The sequence below is a fragment of the Lytechinus variegatus genome, chromosome 14 (assembly GCF_018143015.1).
Source record: "Lytechinus variegatus isolate NC3 chromosome 14, Lvar_3.0, whole genome shotgun sequence".
NCBI lineage: Eukaryota > Metazoa > Echinodermata > Echinoidea > Temnopleuroida > Toxopneustidae > Lytechinus > Lytechinus variegatus.
The window spans coordinates 1,311,417-1,329,681 of record NC_054753.1 but is presented as its reverse complement, the minus strand read 5'-3'; the positions used below and the strand labels follow the sequence as shown (position 1 = coordinate 1,329,681).

The following is an 18,265-nucleotide window of genomic DNA, read 5'->3' as shown; positions in this document are numbered from 1 at the left end:
ACCATCCGCAGCTTTGGCATTATCTCAGATCAGAGAAAGAGGTAGAGGGAGAGAAAGAGAGAGGGACAGAATGGGAGGCGAAGGTGGAGGGGGAGAGGTGTATATTGGTGGCGACAACAGGGTTTAAAGAAGAAGGGGGGATTGGAGGGTGGCAAAGTTTTGAACGCCCCAATCTCATTCTTTGCAACCATTTATTTGTTTTGTCTAGTTATGATTTGTTTTTCTTCTATTAAAAGGAAAAAGTTGGGGCGTTAACCCCAAAGCTGCCTCTGACCTCATATTATATTTCAACCATTTTAACATTAAATGTTTTAAACATTCAACATCATATGTTCATTAATGTGTTTATTGTACTATCTTCTCTATTTACAGGACCACTAACAAATAGAGATGAAGATAGGGAGTATTCTCCAGACGTCTTTCGTCGTTGTCATGGTGATATTAGTGGTCATTGCCGGGGCGGACGCGAAAAAGAGAAACAGGAAACGCCCTCCCGATACTCCAGGGAAACTAAAAGGTATGACGTTATTTCATGTTGCTGACGATGCTGCTGCTGCTGCTGCTGATGATGTTGGTGGTGATGATGATGATGATGATGATGATAATGATGATGATGAAGATGATGATGGTGGTGGTGATGATGCTGATGATGATAATGATGAAGATGATGATGGTGGTGGTGGTGATGATGATGGTGATGACGACGACGACGATGATGATGGTGCTGATGACGATGATATCGCACCTATATTTTACCCAGTTATACATTCAGAGCAGCACATTAGTATTAAAAAATCATCTCAAACGATTTTCTAAGGTCATTTCGGAGGTGTAAGAGTATATATGATTCCAAATGTACTGACCGCACAAGTTTTATAACTATAAAATGTCAATAAAGTTCAAGACAAGCCGCGAAATGATAAGCAGAAGACAAAGGATCGAATGACCAATAAATGTAAAACATACAACCTGAAAGAGAAGAGTATGCCTTAGTGAGATGTAACGTTTCTTTCTCCCCATTTACGAAATGGCATCAGATTGTTACTATGGCAACCCCAGACCCATCTGCGTTTATCAGAGATGTACATCAGTCATAAAAATACTTTGAAAAATATTTGCTTGACATTTCCCTGCGTTACTTTCTCTTTCCTGCCCTTTCTTTTCATCCGTCTTTTTCAAGACGACTCACAGTCGTGATGTGTGTGAATTCGTCTTCTTTCCTAGCATTATTATTAGATTTTGATTGTCGATTGTTGACTGTATTGATTTTCTTTCACTGTCAATATTCATTAAAAGTATTTCTGTCAGTTTTGCGTGACTGTCATAATTGAATTTCAACTGCACTCTTCTCTGCTTCATGCGTGGTCTTACGGTATCTAAACAGCCTCGGTGTGTGTGTGTGTGTGTATGTATTTGAGTTTGGTCAGACGTGTATCAATCATATATGATTATTTACGTCTGGGACCGACCTTTAACGTCACCATCCGAAAGACGTGAACAGGGCTCGAACCTCGAACCTCTGCAATTTGTAAGTTCCCCACAGCTTGGATTACAGGCGCACGCCACAATGCCCAGTCATGTTAATGATTCTTAATGATTATCATTTATGTGTTAATGGGGGGGGGGGGCGAGTGTCAGTCACCTTCTGCCCCTGGTTCCGAGGCGGCCCCTGTGTTTTCAGTAAGAGTATATATGCTACATTGTTCCTAAAGAAAAACACAAGGAAACTCAGTAGTGACAAGTATGATGAACCATATCAACTTGATATTCGAAGAGGCTCTCGTAACGAATTTACGTCTCTCGTGTTTTTTTTTTCTAAATCCCCAAACTACTCCTGCTCACCATGCCATCCTAGTCTGTTGCCATGGAAACGACTAGAATAAGAAGATGGATAGTTAGCCATTATTTTTTCTTGAGATTTACATGCTCCGAACTTTATGGTTTGGGCTCGATACATATAATTTTTTTAAATAATAATTACGTTGGAATAAAAGCATACAGAGTGTGATATTTAAAGCTTTTCGTAAGTTACATAAGACCTTTGGAATGACTGGAATATGAAACGCCTCAATTCATTCTAAAAATGTGTCATTAATGTTTACCTAATACCTATAAACGTGTTCATTTATCCAACAAAAATCAGATTAAAACAAATACTATCATTTGTCCTGAAAATGCGTTTTTAAATACATTAGAATTTTAACCCTGGCGAATGTAATTAGTTATTAATATTCCTAGAACATTCATTTGATTTAAGCATTGCAAGGAAAAGGGGGAAAAGAGAGGAAGAAAATGCAAGAGAGAAAGTAGAATATAGTAAAAAGAGAGGTATTTGTTGTATAACTCTATAATACCTCTATAATAAATTCGTTTGACGTATTGTTTTTTTTTTCTCTCTTTCGTTAATGTATTTCGCGTAGGTTTTCCTGCTTGTAACTGTGTCAAAACTGTCTTGATCTACATTTTTATTATAATTACGATAACAATTCTTCAATAACTTTACCTTGAAATAATTGCTCCCGACTTCTAAGATTTGTCTTCAAGACCCAAAATGCGTTTAGAATCTTTTTGATTGACGCACGATTCGGTGAGCATGTGAATAATTTTGATGTTCTAAGTTAAAGTCATGTTCAATAGTAGATGTCAACATTGTTTGCACGTGATTTCTACTTATTTCCTTCTCCTTCTCTTCCTCCTCCTCTTCCTCTTCTTCCCCTTCTTCTTCTTCTTCCCCTTCTTCCTGTTTCTCCTCATCTTCCTCTTCTTGTTCTTGTTCTTCTTGTTCTCCTTATTCTTCTTCTTCTTCTATCTCGTCTTCTTCTTCTTCCTCTTCTTCTTCTTCTTCTCCCATACTTCTTTTACTTCGATCGGTTCCGGATAAGGGACACAGAATGGGGAAATATTTTACAAGAACTTTAAGCAAAAAGGTGGAGGTGGAGGGAAAAACACTAAATGGTCTTTCCCAACCTCTATTTTCAATTTTCAATTCAATTCTTTATTTCATTTCCATACAAAACATAATACAAAGTAATGTAAAGCAATACAAACCAAGTACAATTTTATAGAAGGGCATTCTTACTTCGTAAAACAGCATAATATAGAGCATAAATGGAAATGAGGCGGGTCCACTAAAAAGCAAAGCTTGTAAAGTGTGGATCCCCTTAGTAATGAAGAAATTATAGTTGACTTATTCTTATATGCGTACATGCATGTATTACAGGAAAGAAAAAGAGAACAAAAGAAATCATGTTGATGCAAACATAATTACTGAAATGATGCAAAGCTTTTCACACAAAGAGGTCTTCGTTGGTCTTCGTCTATTACAAGGAAGCAGAAAAAACAAGAGGCGAAAGGGAAAATTAAAGTTTGTCACTAGTGCCCCCCCAAAAAAGAAAAAGATCCACCCCGTATTGTACATCCTAGATACTTTCATGTCATTTCCTCGCATATCCCACAGGGTATACTGGGAATGATTTTACCCGAGATCATGCAGATGCCTAATATGAGAAACGTTTTCAGAAGCCATATTGCCGGAAAGCCATCCAAGTGATTGCATAAATAAATATAAATAAAATCCACAAGGACATCCGTTTTTTTTTTTTCTAGAAAGCCTTATCTAACATGAGTGAATGAATAATTACTCTGGATATTCACGCAGTGTGGCAACCACAATGTTCGGGATATTCCATTCTTACCTTACAAGACACATATCAAATTAGGTTTTTATTATTTTTATGGTTTGCGAAATGAATTATATTTACATGTTTTTCCTTTGCTTCGAAACTCATTAACCAAACAATATTAACTATCAATACACGTTGAACTATATTTTAAATCAACTTCAAGTTTAGATCCAGTGTTTGGCATGTCACTGGATTTCAAACTAGATATTTGAGCTTAACGCTTTTCTTCTGACGTGTCTGTAAGGAAATTTTCTGGTCGGCCATTGTTTAGAATATTTATAATGTTTACTTTGCATTTTGTGATCGTACGAAATTAAAATATGAAAAAGAAGACGTATTTCCTTTCAGCGTATTTATAGTTTTACAAGTTTTTACAAGCTTGTAAAAGTTGAAATTTTTTTGGATATAATCTTGTTTGTGTCTTCTTGATATTCATCCATTAATTTCATGAAATTTGTGATATTTGTGCGCGAATGAGAGATGTAAAATGCGTTTATTCGGGATTACTAAAGTTTTTAAAAGTCTTAAGATCGAATTATTTGATTTTCATAATTTGGAACAGATCATCATTACGTATAGCCGAATATTATTCAATTCATATCCCTTTAATTCCGAGCTATAATTTCAATCTTCAATTTATAATCTACATTATACCGATGGGGCGTATTTTTTTTTCATGAAGTGCCCTGATATTATTCTGACACGGGGGCGATCACCTCTTTTCCAGGTCTACATACTCTCCAGGCACGGTTGAATAAATCTCATTCCAATTAAGTCCCTTCCTGAAGTCCCCAGAGAATTATTCATAATTTCTTTTTCTCGAATCCTCTTTATTTCTTACTAGGCACACCGGCGCAGTCACTTTTCATTTTGAAATCCATCTCTTTCGAATCTAACTACAAAATAAGGTCTGCTAAGAGTGTAGTTGGAAAATAATTCCAATAATAAATGACCATTAAACTAAATTATATTCAAACTATATACCATGTACAACGGTGACAACTAATTTTATATGTTGGGCGATTAGATCTATGGTTTGTATACCAAATAAGCGAGTCTAATGCAAAATTTAATAATTCGAAATTCGAATTCTATTTGAGATACCGTAGTGGCCTCCTTCTTCTCCCCCCCTCTTCCTCCTTGATTTTACCATCATCATCTTCTTTTTTTTCTCTCTCTCTCTCTCTCTTTCGTTTCTCTACCTTTTCATTCTATAGGCCTAATGTAAGTTTCTTACTTATTCATTTTATTCGGGATGGGGATTTAAGCTTGAGACCACTAATCACCCTTCTAAATCATTTGATTCACCAATTTATGTGCGCTTTCTTCTTGATATCGATAAAATTAAAGAAAACGATGACATGTTTTGGTTGGTATTGGTACACTGAATAAGATGTCCCTCATAACCATCTCGACCAGGGACACTGCATGTCATCCCCTCGTCAATAAATACACCATGGGTTATAACTCAGACATTTTCATTACCCCAAAAAATGTTTTATTCATACAGTATCTCTATATACGAGGTATGATAATATTTGGTGACAATGTATTATGACAACCGGCAACATAAACGAGAGTGGAATGACAATATTGTGGGCTCCACGAAGAACCGAGAGATACTTGAATCTAACGCAGCTCTTTGTAAGTAAGATGGTCCAGAGGCTAGATTGATGTGATGCGTGATTTGACGGATTGAAATGATGTCAGATATAAATAAAAACTGATAGATATTTCATATTGAATATGAAATGCTTTAAGCTGGAAAAAGTTTTTAAAGGTCCTGTTATGCGCAATGGGGGAGAGATGGGTTGGTTACGGAACATGTTAATGTAAAATCTGTGAAACTAGTCTATTTCTAATCATTTTCACAAAAAAAAACTCCCAAAGTGCATACTAGATCGAAGTAAACCAAACCAATAACGATGAGTCCAGATTACACCTTTAAATTCCTATCAAAAGCAAATGACTTCTTCGTACAAGGTGAGGATTAACACATGACTGTATAAGCTTTTTAGTATGAATATTCATGTATATACCAATGATAAATCGGCTTGCAACCTTCATTCTAACCGGGGGTGAAAACCACCCGACATTTGGATTAATGAATGGGTAACGAGGGTTCACACTTCTCATAAATCACTTGTCGCTCAATCCTCAGGGGCCCGTTGCAGAAAGAGTTGCAATCAATCGCAACTCCAAAAATCATGCGCAACTTGATTTTCAACCAATCAACAGCGCGCATTTGGGACTTGCGTTTGATTTTTTGACTTGCGTTTAAACGCAACTCTTTCTGCAACGGGCCCCTGATATAATTACCCACAATCAATCACTGGATAATGTTTGAGTCGAAAGAGCTCGCTTTATCATTGAATTTTCATTTTGAAAGGGGGGAAAACGAAAATCACGCAAGGGGATTTTTTTTATTTCTTTTTGCCATTGACAAAACGCCCTCCTTTATCACTTTGATAACAACGGTTGTAATCTAAACGTTGATATTTTTGATGATTCTTATAATGAAATATTTTATTTTTTATGTTAGGAATTATGTGTTTTATGTATGTAGATAATAACGCAGAGCCTTGTGAAAGACCAGTGATTTTTATAAATATTTTAATTGTATATATTGTATAATTTGACATAATTTTGTATAAAGCTGAAAAGGCTACTCTGGAAAAAGATTTGCAATTAATAAACAAATAAATGAAATATTTTGTTATACTTATCCCATTGAAACAGACTCTCCCATTCCTTTACTTGAATCAAGCGATGTTGAAAGTTTTAATAATCAGATTACAGTTGCTTTTTAACTCAAAATTAATGACCATCTTCTGAAAAACATTTTGTTATGATTAAACCCTGTGGATGGGAAATGTCCTTAAAAAGAAGCTTCTGAACCCTTTATCACTTTCACGAAAAATATAAACATTTTAAATCAGGCTTATAAGGCTCACATTATATCAAAAGGTCATACTCAAGTTCGAATTTTAATAAGCCTACCTTCTTAACGACCACTTTTATGATAGATCGGTTAAACCTTGGGTAAATTTGACCTTATATCGTCGAAGTAATCACCTGATAAAAGAACGCCCTCATTGTGCGATAGAAGTGAAGCAGGAGGCAGTTTCCTGGAAAGGTCTCTCCAATTTCCTTACAGTCAACAATCTGACTGAATAGTGACGTTATCTACACATGACCGAGTATTGGGATGACACTAAAATCAGGAATACAGATAGTTGTGAAATGATAATTGTAAGGAAGAGAAATCTGCAAAATAAATAAGAATAGTATATTTTATGTAAGTCTATTTGTTGGTATACTGACCAACAGGAGGTTACATTAAGATCAGTTTATCATACTAATAACATGTTATAAATCACTAAAAATAATTATAATAATTTAAAGGTAAATATATTAAATTAGATATAAACATATGTGTGAAGTTATACATGTATAACAGCTTTGTCAACTCTTTTATTTAAATATTATGTAACAGAAATTGATAAAGAGAACAATGGTAGGCGTAGCTTAAATCAAGGTTCCCAAGAGCTATCTACCCTTTTGAAAAATTGGTGATGCAGAAGAAATGTCTCTGCCGGGAATCGAACCCGGGCCCCCAGCTTTCAACACTGGTCCCTTAACCACTAGACCACAGAGACGGGTTAGTTGTTAAGGCGACCCTGATCCAATTGACCGTCAGATAGACAGATTTTCGACACTATACCAATTATAATTTCCTTTGTCGGGTGAAGGTGGGTTTTGAACAATGACAAGCCGCCATGCCTCAGCTGGATCAAAGCTATTGCTTTGATAAAGTACACTATAGGATCCATAATATGATACTATTATAAATGTTATGAGGTTAAGGTACCCATCTTCCTCTGTTCTTTTTCTCTTATTAGTTGAATGAGCCTATACATTTCAATTTGGTTTCTATAGCGCTTTTCTTGAGTAGATTTTTCAATTACAAACCTGCTCTCAATCAATTATTTGGAACGCGAGTTATAGTAGCTTTTAACGTTGACAAATAGGGCTCGTCTGTATGGTATTCAGCATGTGACGATTATCTAAGGTAGATGTGGAACAAGTCTGGGGCCCGTTGCAGAAAGAGTTGCAATCAAACGCATCTCTAAAAATCATTCGCAACTTCATTTTCAACCAATCAACAGCGCGCATTTTTGACTTACGATTGATTTTTTGACTTGCGTTTAAACGCAACTCTTTCTGCAACGGGCCCCTGATCGAACAACAAAGTTTGCATCTTAAAACAGCTCTTAGAATTCCTCCATGATGATACTTTACATACCGTTTATCAATATCGTTGATATTGATGTAGTTTGTAGATTTCTATAGGTGTTTTTCATATATGTACATTGTTGTCAATTACTGATGTAAGGACCCCACTGGAAATAAGCCATCTCGGCTTTCATGGGCAATCCTGTCAAGGTATACACTACTGTTCATATTTTCATGTACTTGTTCACAGTTACCTGACAAATAAAATCAATCAATCAATCAATCAATCATTGTTTTGACAATAAAAATATTTCAATCTTAGGATGGTAGCGGAAAGGGGGATGAAAACTGATAAATTAATTCCAATTGATATTTTTTTTAATATAGGTGCGAAATTTACATCGTTTCAAAAGAAAATTGGAGCGTCGCCGTTTTTATTTGAAGACGAATCAGAGGATTTATTTCGTCAGCAGACATCTTTCATACATGTTCAGTCATTGTCTTTGGTGAAAGAGTCCCATCTGTTCAGCGTTACGGTGCAGTTACACTCGTGAAACCGACTCCAGACCGATCAAAATTGATGTGACAAGCATAATAGTTCGTAATGATGGTAACACTCATTATCTTAACGAGCCTTTTCTTAATTGAAAGTCCATCTACACCTGCGACTCATGCGTTTGCAGTATTTTGACCCTGGTGGCGCGAAATCCTCTTACGGTCTATTAAGCATTTCACGACACTTTAATTACACCCGAGCTGCAACGCGATGATTTATGACGAATCTCACACTTCATTTATAAACAACAACCTAAACATGCTGGACTTATGTGACTTAAAGGGAAATATTCATTACTACACTCCAAAATATATTGGGTGAAATGCTCAACGAGGGCAACTATGTGTCCATCCTACATTGGGCATTTCTTGGGGGGGGGGCATTTCTTATTTATCCAGTGTGATGAAAATTTTGCCCAATCTAAAGTAATTGCTGCTTATTTTTTAACATACTGGACAATATGCTTCCCTCATTGGGTAAAATACTGCCCCGAATTGATTTGACATGTAATTACCCTCGTGCTGGTTAGAATTTTACCCAATATTTTTTTTTACAGTGTATGCATATATACAGCTTAGTCAGGTTGCATAGACGATATCATGGATATGGTATAGATAGTATCAATACATGCATTATGTATAGGACAAACTCAATTTGGATATTAATAAATTAATAAAAATTATCAATTTTTAAGGACAAGCCATAGAGGATTATTGAAACATTGGATTTTATTCACAAATTCAACAGTACTCTGTTTCCAGCATTATGATTTTTTTTAACAATTATATTTCTGTTTCTGGCTGCCCATCAAAACTTCACTTTTTTCACATGATTAATCTTTATGCTAGTACATTTGAAATGTCGATTTTTTTTCACTTGCTCCGTTACTCCTCGCCAAGTTTCATTTTAGATAAAAAATTATTATACTGAACATGTCCGAAAGAAGACCTTTCCTTTAGACCCATGCATGGGTTTAGTAAGTGGGTCTCGCACGATCTGTCGAAAATGTTATGTTATTTTAGCGACACCATCGCATATCGAGGCACCAGCCACATAGATTAGATACTTTTAATTCACACCTCTTATATGCCAGGGGCGGCGCTAGTAGGATATTTTGATATGGAAGGAGGGGGAGGGGGAGACAACCTAGATATGATGTAATAGGGGTAGAGTTGAAATTGATGTTATTGGTTTTTTTTTTAGGTTTTATGGCACTAATCTATTGATCTCCGGTAATATACAGGGGCCAGACTTCTGACTGTTACATTACACAGTAAGAACACTATTTAAACATTTATTATAAAAACGTTGTTTACTATATCATAAACCTTACAGTAGTTGTTTAAATTGTTTAAAAAAGTGTTTGACATCTTAAACAGCAAAATGCAATTTTCAATAATAAATTCTCAATAAAACATAAGCATGGCTGTTTAAACTGTCAAACTACTGTAAGGTTCGTATAGTAAACGTCCTTGTAAAATATAAACAGCATTTTTGCTGTGTATTCTTCCTTTTTCGTCCCCTTTCTCCATCTTGTTTCCTTTGCTTTTCTTTATTTTACTACATGAAACTTCATAAGGGGGGCACCCCCTGTTCCAAGAGGTGTCGCCGCTGACGCCACATGTCTATGTACCATCCAAGCACTACGGGGGTAGTTCCTATACCCTATATGCTTTTAATTTACCCCTCATGCTACATGCAGTCATATTCACCTGTCTTCTATCTACCATCATTCATTTACCCTTTCTGGGGGCTGTTGCAGAAAGAGTTGCGTTTAAACGCAAGTCAAAAAGATCAATCGCAAGTCCCAAATGCGCACTGTTGATTGGTTGAAAATCAAGTTGCGCATGATTTTTAGAGTTGCGATTGATTGCAACTCTTTCTGCAACGGGCCCCTGTACAGACTCACCTGTATGGACGCAATTACCCATTAGCTCCCCAGGCCACAAAAGTAATTTGATGGAAAATTTCATTTCACTTTGGCTTCTTCTCAGTCACCGTACGCTGGTGATTGATCGCAAATTGAGTTATCATGCAAATTATGACGTCCCTATAATCATATTAGATGGCCACTATTGTAATATTTGAATTGGAGAAGGGGAAGTATATTATTGTTACTATTATATTGAAGCGATCTCCTCTGTTATAGCTTTCTATCAAATTGCAATAACTACATTTGTATTCCATCGGCCTATGTATAATACTGGACAATTTGAAGCCCAAACTATCTTGATGTAATCAGATATAGGGTGGCATTTTTGGGAGGTTGGTGGAGGGGGGGGGGGGTGAGGCGGAGAAAGAGTATGACACAAAGATTTTTTTTCTTAAATGTTTAACATTGTTTTATGTTTCTCTAAATATCATTTTTTCACTTTTTACCGCTTACAGTTATTCCTCGTAAATGTTTAGGAGGGGAGGGGGCGGGGCGGGGCTATCTCTCTTCTTCCCTATAATACCCTCCCTGTGGTCATGATCATGTTTCATTAGCGTATATGGCATTCTACTGAAATATTGCAAATGAATACAATTATATTGATAAACTAAAGTATATTAAATGGAGCTATCATTATCCTTACACAAATGATATTTTACCTTTTCTATTCGCTAAGGTCATAAAAAGTTCGATTATCAGGAACAATGGCTTTGCCAATTATAAAGATAGCTATTTCGTTACTTGAGTTTATATTGATTTCAATAACATAGATAGATTTTTTTCCATTAATGCAATTCATATTAATAAACATGAATGAATTGAGGTGAGATCGCCTCTTTCATTTAGTTTTATGTTTTATGGATGGGGAGGGGCAGTTATTGATTTTACTGACATGCCTGGGGGTAATTTGTTGGTGTTGTATTTTTTTCTTATTCTTCTCCTCCGTCTTCTTCCCATTTTGCTTCGATCACGTCTTCTTTGTTTCTCTTTTTTCTCTTCTTTCTTCTCCCTCGTTTTCTTATTTTTCTTCTCCTCGTCCTCGTTCTCTTTCTTCTACTTGATTAGGTTCTTACCCACTCACGACATGCGTGTCCATTTCATCCTTAATATAAAAATATCAGGACAAATTTGAAATAATACAGGCTCGGTATTGGTCAAAGAACCGCACCATTAACCATGCATAAACAACGTCTGAGATCAATTCCACTTGTCAGCACATATTATTTGCAATGTCATAAAAACTGATAGAAACGTGATTACTTGATTCTTTTCCCTTGGTTGTTGTTCTTCTTTTTTTTCGAGAATACCTTGTTGTTCTGCTCATCTTTTTTGATGGAAAATGGATTTATTTGAGGACAAAGTAAAATGAGAATCCTAATAATGCATTTTGGTGAGATAAGTGAGTAGTGGAAGGTATTACGAGAGGAGGTTTTTAAAGACACAACAAGCATGCGAGTGTGTTGGGTGTGTGCGTGCCAGGGTGTCCGTGCGTGTTGACAAAAACCAATGCATGTTCTCAGAATACCAATTCGGAGAGATTTTAAGGGTATTTTATCTCACTGATTTTAACGGAGATAAAATATTTTATTTTATCTCAGATAAAATGGATCTCAGAATACCACCCCTGGGCTTTTACATTTATATCTTTATGTGGGTTCTGACGTCACCATATGAAAGACGAGCCAAAATTAGGGCGTAAACTATGCACATTAGGTCGTGACTTCCACAATTTGATTTGTCATGAGAACACCGTACCCCAGTCAGATTTTCCTAAGTTAATTCTGTTATCTTTTTACATGTTTTAGTTTATGCTATTGTTGTTTCCAAACTTATGTTCTTTCAAATGAATACAATTACCCCCCCCCCATCGAAAACACTTTTTTCAGAAGAAAGGGAGAAAAGGAAAAGGGAAGAAATATGATTTTATTTTCTGAATATTATGTCACAATCTATCACAAAATTATTTGCTCGCTCGCACCTTCAAAACAATACCTCATATGCCATGTCTGGCCCCTTAAAACGTTTGGCTCATATACATGTACACTACTGATGTCGTCATGACTAAACGAAAGAAAATATTGAAATTTGGGGGAAATTTGTTACCAGCTGAAGAGCATTTTTATTTTATAGGGGTCTCGGAATAAATAAAGTACCTCTCGAGTAAGTTTATTTGTTAATGTGTAATGGTGGCATCTTTATGTAAAATTTGAATTCCTTGACCGTTGAAATCCAAATAAAAAGGCACATAATAAAGATATATAAATGATGAAATATTAAAACATGATTACAGAACATTTAAACATTGATCGACAGAAAATTTACTCGAAGATTGCATTCTCTCCTTTATAGATACACCGAGAAAGGGATCAAACAGTCCACCCGGAGCAGGCAACACTCAGCCAGGACAGGACACCGCCTTAACCACAACAGTCCCCGCTGAAAATGTCCCCCAGGCCGACCCGGCAGTCGCCCCGGAGGTCGAAAATCCGTCATCGAAATCGAAACAAAAAGAGAAACACCGAAATCGAGGCGGAAAACGACATCGGGATCACGAAGACGAATCGAGCGACGTTACCGATGTGAAGGAGAAAGGTAATCGAAAGAAAGATAGGAGCGAGAAGAAGAAGCACCACAAGAAACACAATCAGGAGGCTGCGATCACGACGACGAGGACGACGACGACAACGCTCTCGATGACTGAGAACTCGAATGAGTTACCTGAGGAACCAGTGGCAGAAAACGAGCCAACGATTGTGGAGGAAACACCGGAACCTGTTGCGGAAGGTGACCCCTTGGTTGAACCGGAGGTTGATTCAGATGACGACGTTGAGGCGACGATGATCACGACCTCGACGACGACGACGGTATCTTCGAAGAAGCATCACCGGGATCGTGAGGCTAAGAAACTCATGAGAGATCAAGCCCAGACTGATCGCGAAGCCAGGAAATTACGCAAGGAAGAGAAGAAAAGAGAAAAGAAGGAGAAACGGAAACTCGCAAAAAACAACCCTGATTCAGGTAACGATTATAATGATCTGTGGTTACCATGGTAACACGATGTGTCTTTAATCCATGATATGATTATGCAGTCTGCAATTACATTTTCCCAGGCGGTTCATATCCCCGTGATCATGGGAATACTGAAGAGGAAAAATGGAAGAAGTGCTGACAATGACAAATCGTATCAAAATTTACGACCATATTTTTTAATATCATGTATTCTTTTTCTTCTTCTTCTCTCTTTCTTCTTCTTCTCTTATGTTCTTCCATCTTCTTTCTTTTCCTTTCTTTCTTTCTCTCTTTCTTTCTTTCTTTCTTTCTTCCTTCCTTTCTTCCTAACTTTCTTTTCCTTCCTTCCTTCATTTCTTTCTTTCTTCCTTCCTTCCGACCGAACTTTCTTTTCCTTCATTTCTTTATTTATTCCTTTCTTTTTTTCTTACCTTTTTTTAAAATATGTTTCTTTCTTCATTTATAATAATAATTAAATAATATAGGTAAATTTACCCTGGGAAGCCACTTCAGTTCTGAAAACTGTTCTTCCAGGGGGCATGCTATTATTACTGTCTTTGTTTTTCTTATTTTTTCTGTCTTTCTGTCTTTCTCTCCCTTCCTCTTTGTTTATACTATTCCCTTTGGCCTTTCTTCGTTTTCAGTCTAAAATTATATCTTTGCAAAGCGATCATGACTAGTTTCTTATATTTAACAGATTTTTCCTTGATATCAAATTTTACTAATAATTATATTCCATTTTGGGCCTACAATTTTGATGCAAGTAATGACAAAATATCGATCCATAACTTTTTTTTATTTTCTTCTTCATCGTTTAGCTGATGAATTGGAGCTGACAGTGAACCCCACCCCCTCCCCCGTAGCCGATGGGATCAACCTCACTCCATCGGGACCATCGCCGGTACAGACAACACAACAACAACCAACACAGGTAGAAAACCACTCACGTGACTGTGGTATGGCCTCTGACACAGCACCGTTTTCAGGGGCGGACCCAACACAGACTGTCTGATTGGGCAAGGGGATGGGGGGGGGGGGTGTAAAGCGAAAAACCATCCACACTTTTCTCCGACCGAATCTCATTAAGCACTTTTTATACATTCATAACTGAAAACGCGACATTCTTGCCACATTTTGCCGCCTCGAACGAGATGCTTATTTCACTTTTCAAATGCGAGTACGAAACGCGACCTTAAATTCCTAATAATATACCGACATGAGAAAAAACATTAAAGGAGTGATTGTATGAATTTGTGATTAGGATAAACATATTACAATAAAAATAAAATAAAGGCCTTTCCAGATAAGTCAAAAAGTTATTCAGGAGGGATATAATGTAAGCCTACATATCTCACTTATCAAAATATAATGCGAGCGCGAAGCGCTTGCGGTTATAATTCTATTCAGATCTGGATCCCGAGTATTCTAGCCTCTTCTTGTTGCCTGTAACATTATTTTCTACAAGTAGTGATATTTTTGTATGGGAAAGGATAGATATATTGGCCCGTATTCTGAAGTCAGGTTTAACTCACACCATGGTCTAACTCTGTGCTAAAATTATGGAAAGCCAAAAGTGTCAACATTTTTAACTAAGTTGTATGTTTCTTATGTTTGCTGTGCTCTTTCCTGATTCATCGATGGTGAAGACAATCATCTATTTATACTTCCTAGACAGTTATGAATGATTTGAGAGCCAAATGAGCTGAAATATGGTATCTCTACTGTTAGTGATTTATGTAACGATTGCCTATCCATACTTAAACCACAACTTTAAACCCAGGATTAATTTAAACCCGACTTCAGTATACGGGCCATTGTCACCGAGTAAGCTTTACCTTTATTTCAATCTACCCAGACTGAAGCAGAGACAAACAAAAAGGACAAGAAGAACAAGAAAGAGAGATTGGCTGAAAACACCGAGTTATCAAGAACAGAGAAGAGGATACAGAGACTTGAACGTAAGATGCGAAAACTGGGGCACAACAGGAAAAACGCAACGAGAATCCCGTGTGAAGATCACGAGAATTGTCAAGAAGGTTTGTCAGAACTTTTAGGGTATGGAGAAATAACTATAACACATGTTAGCATATGGAATAAAATGTGTTTCCAGTCACTAAAGGACAAGATAATTACTTTATGATAAAAGATAAAATTCAGGTTTTATTTTTACAACACACCACAGAATCTGGTGATAAGCGGGACCTTGCAGATCAGATTTTGTAAGTAAAAATCATCGACCGTAACAGTCAGACTATGTATTTCTAAGCCAATTAAAGCCAAGGGGGAGAAATATTAAAAGATTTGATGGAAAGTCTCCTACATTATATACATGCATGTGTATATGCCGCACATCCATTGGTTTGACTGTGAACAACCGTTAGATAATATCACCCTTTTTATCTTTATCAGGTCAATGCTGTCTCTTAAGACGAGGGAATAAAGTATGCCATATTGTCAACAAACCCGAGGGACACCATTGCGTACATCCATGCATGTGCAGTCAAGGTGAGATTGTGTCGCCATTCTTATTCTTCTCTAATATTGTTAAAAAGCATGCTGCAAGATTAAAGGGAGAGAAATCGGAATTTTTCAAGGAAAAGGGTAATTGATATTAAGAAAAGAAGAACAAGATGAGAATTCAGGTTTCTATAGCATGTGTACCAATTTTCTTTGGTTACTTAAAGCAGGTATAGAAGATCGTATTTGATTTTCATTCACAATATTTTCATTTATTGAGTCAGATATACAAAATTAAAAAACACAAATAAAAAGAATACAAAGTAATGAAAAGTATACGATAATGATATATTTGACTTGCATTCAAATTCATTTCCCCAGGTCTAACTTGCCTTGGAAAGAATCAGAAGCAGAAGTCTTTAAGCAAAGGTCATTGTCGACGTATTGATATAGCTGAAACAGCCGTAGAGGGCGGTGTTGCCGACAATCGCGCCCCTGCTACAGTAAATGAAGGACGGACACGTAACGTGCCCAATGTTGGTTAAAAATGTAATTAATGTGTACACTGGTTGGATGGAATATTTCCAACGGGGGGCGGATCCAGGATTTTCCGAATGGGGAGGGGGTACATTTTCTTGAGGAAAATTTAACAAACAAGCAAGAAAAAAAGGTATAAATCAAGGTAATTTCGTCAAGGTAGAATTTGACAAGCAAAAAAAGGTCCTCCCGTGTGTACAAAAGGAATATTCCCACTAAAAATATAGGCTGTGACTTTCAAAAGCGGGAGGGGCTCACTTGTGTAAGAACGGCATATTTACATTTAAAAAAATGATTATGACTTTGGTGACCGTGTGATGCCAATTGATATTGTGTATATAGTCATATAAACCACCGAAATGGTGAGGTCGCATCACTTCGCTAATTTACCTCACTTCATCTGGGCTACCGTAAAAATATGATAAAAACGTGAAAAAATATAATAATCAGTTTAAAAAACTCAAGGGAACATGAAATTTACGTCAAGTTACACTTAAAATGTTAATCATTTTAATCTCCATGACTAAATTCAATTATGCAACAAACAAAAGCTTTGTACATTTGTAAAAAGAAAATATATATATCGCTTCTGACAATCGGGCTTCTTTTTAAATACTATCTCAATCTGCGCAAAACTGTGATAGGCTGTCATTTTTGTAATATTTATATGCACATTGGTTTGTTGTATTGCAAAAGTATTACATGAAAATGCACAGTGAAGTGTTACAAGAATTGACGTCGCTAGCCTTTCTGGTAGAAAAAATAGGTTTCTTTCCTAAGGATTATTTTATTTCTTTTAAAATTATTCATGTTGATAGTTAAAAAGTATTTATTGTTTGGCATGATTTTGGCAGGGTATAGTTTTAAATATCAGGACAATTGCCCTGCTAATTAATAATCAGTAAATACCTTGTACAATGTTATTATGTTGCAGTGCAATACGAAAAAAAATGTTTGATCATTCCGTATTTACATTATTACTAATCTACTATCATTATTCTGTTGTGAAATGTTTTTAAAAGAAAGCAATTCAAAAGTGTAAAAAAGCAATATTCTTGATCAAATTACGGAATTTAAGAATATAGACGAAGATTAACAAAAAAAAGTGAAAAAAATTGCTAAGTAAATTACAACTATTAGGTTTAGAATACAGTAAACATGCTAAATTAATATTACTTTTTTTGTTCTCGTTAAGTTAAATTACTTTATTTCAGAGATGATAGATGTAGAATTAGCAAAATATTTAAAGATAGGCCTAATTTTGTAAATTAAAATACATTGATATTCTCTAGGCTTTAGACTTCAATATGTTATAATATTATGATGTTTAAAATTAATGTAAATATATTGTTAAAGGCTAACAAAATTGCAAATAAATGTTTTGTATTGGTAGCACAGTAATTTTTCATGGTAGATTGCAAATTATTCTAGCACAGTTTTGTTTTGATCAAAATCGAAAAAAAATACACATTTTATGTGTGTGTGTGTGTGTTTATATTCGGTTTGTGAATGAATTGTATTGCTAAAATTCTGTCTGAAAACCTTCAAAATGATTTGAGTCTTGATTGCCATTGATAGTACACTGTAAAAACTGTGGTGTTAAAACTGACACCAATTGGTGTTAATAGAGGACCACACCCTGAGGTGTTAAAATAACACCCTAGAGATTGAACATAACACCAAAGAGTGTAAATATAACAACCATAGGTGTTGTAATAACACCTATAGGTGTAAAACTTACACCACCAATTTAACACCGGTGTAAAATAACTGGTGTGGTCCTCTATGTACACCGGTTAACACCACAGCTTTTGCGGTGTAGGTAGGTAGAGTCTATGAATGGGAATATATTGC

General features: G+C 36.0%; 1 protein-coding gene and 1 non-coding gene across 2 annotated transcripts; one reads left to right on the top strand and one right to left on the bottom strand.

The window, feature by feature from the left end:
* The first annotated feature begins 353 nt into the window (after window positions 1-353).
* Window positions 354-18,062, top strand: LOC121428055 (glutamic acid-rich protein-like). The gene is made up of 6 exons (XM_041624628.1): window positions 354-517; window positions 12,758-13,426; window positions 14,236-14,348; window positions 15,273-15,453; window positions 15,827-15,922; window positions 16,256-18,062. Exons 1-6 carry the CDS (start codon window positions 391-393, stop codon window positions 16,417-16,419), a joined length of 1,350 nt encoding a protein of 449 aa, XP_041480562.1. The 5' UTR covers window positions 354-390; the 3' UTR covers window positions 16,420-18,062.
* On the bottom strand, window positions 7,271-7,342 carry TRNAS-UGA. Its single transcript has one exon. It is a non-coding gene; the product is annotated as a tRNA-Ser (tRNA).
* Window positions 18,063-18,265: the final 203 nt, after the last annotated feature.

Excerpts from the sequence above, each read along its gene's own strand:
- LOC121428055 (XM_041624628.1), top strand. The coding sequence starts at position 391 with ATGAAGATAGGGAGTATTCTCCAGACGTCTTTCGTCGTTGTCATGGTG. Across the intron at positions 518-12,757 it reads TACTCCAGGGAAACTAAAAG|ATACACCGAGAAAGGGATCA; the intron begins GTATGACGTTAT and ends TCTCCTTTATAG. Across the intron at positions 13,427-14,235 it reads AAAAAACAACCCTGATTCAG|CTGATGAATTGGAGCTGACA; the intron begins GTAACGATTATA and ends TTCATCGTTTAG.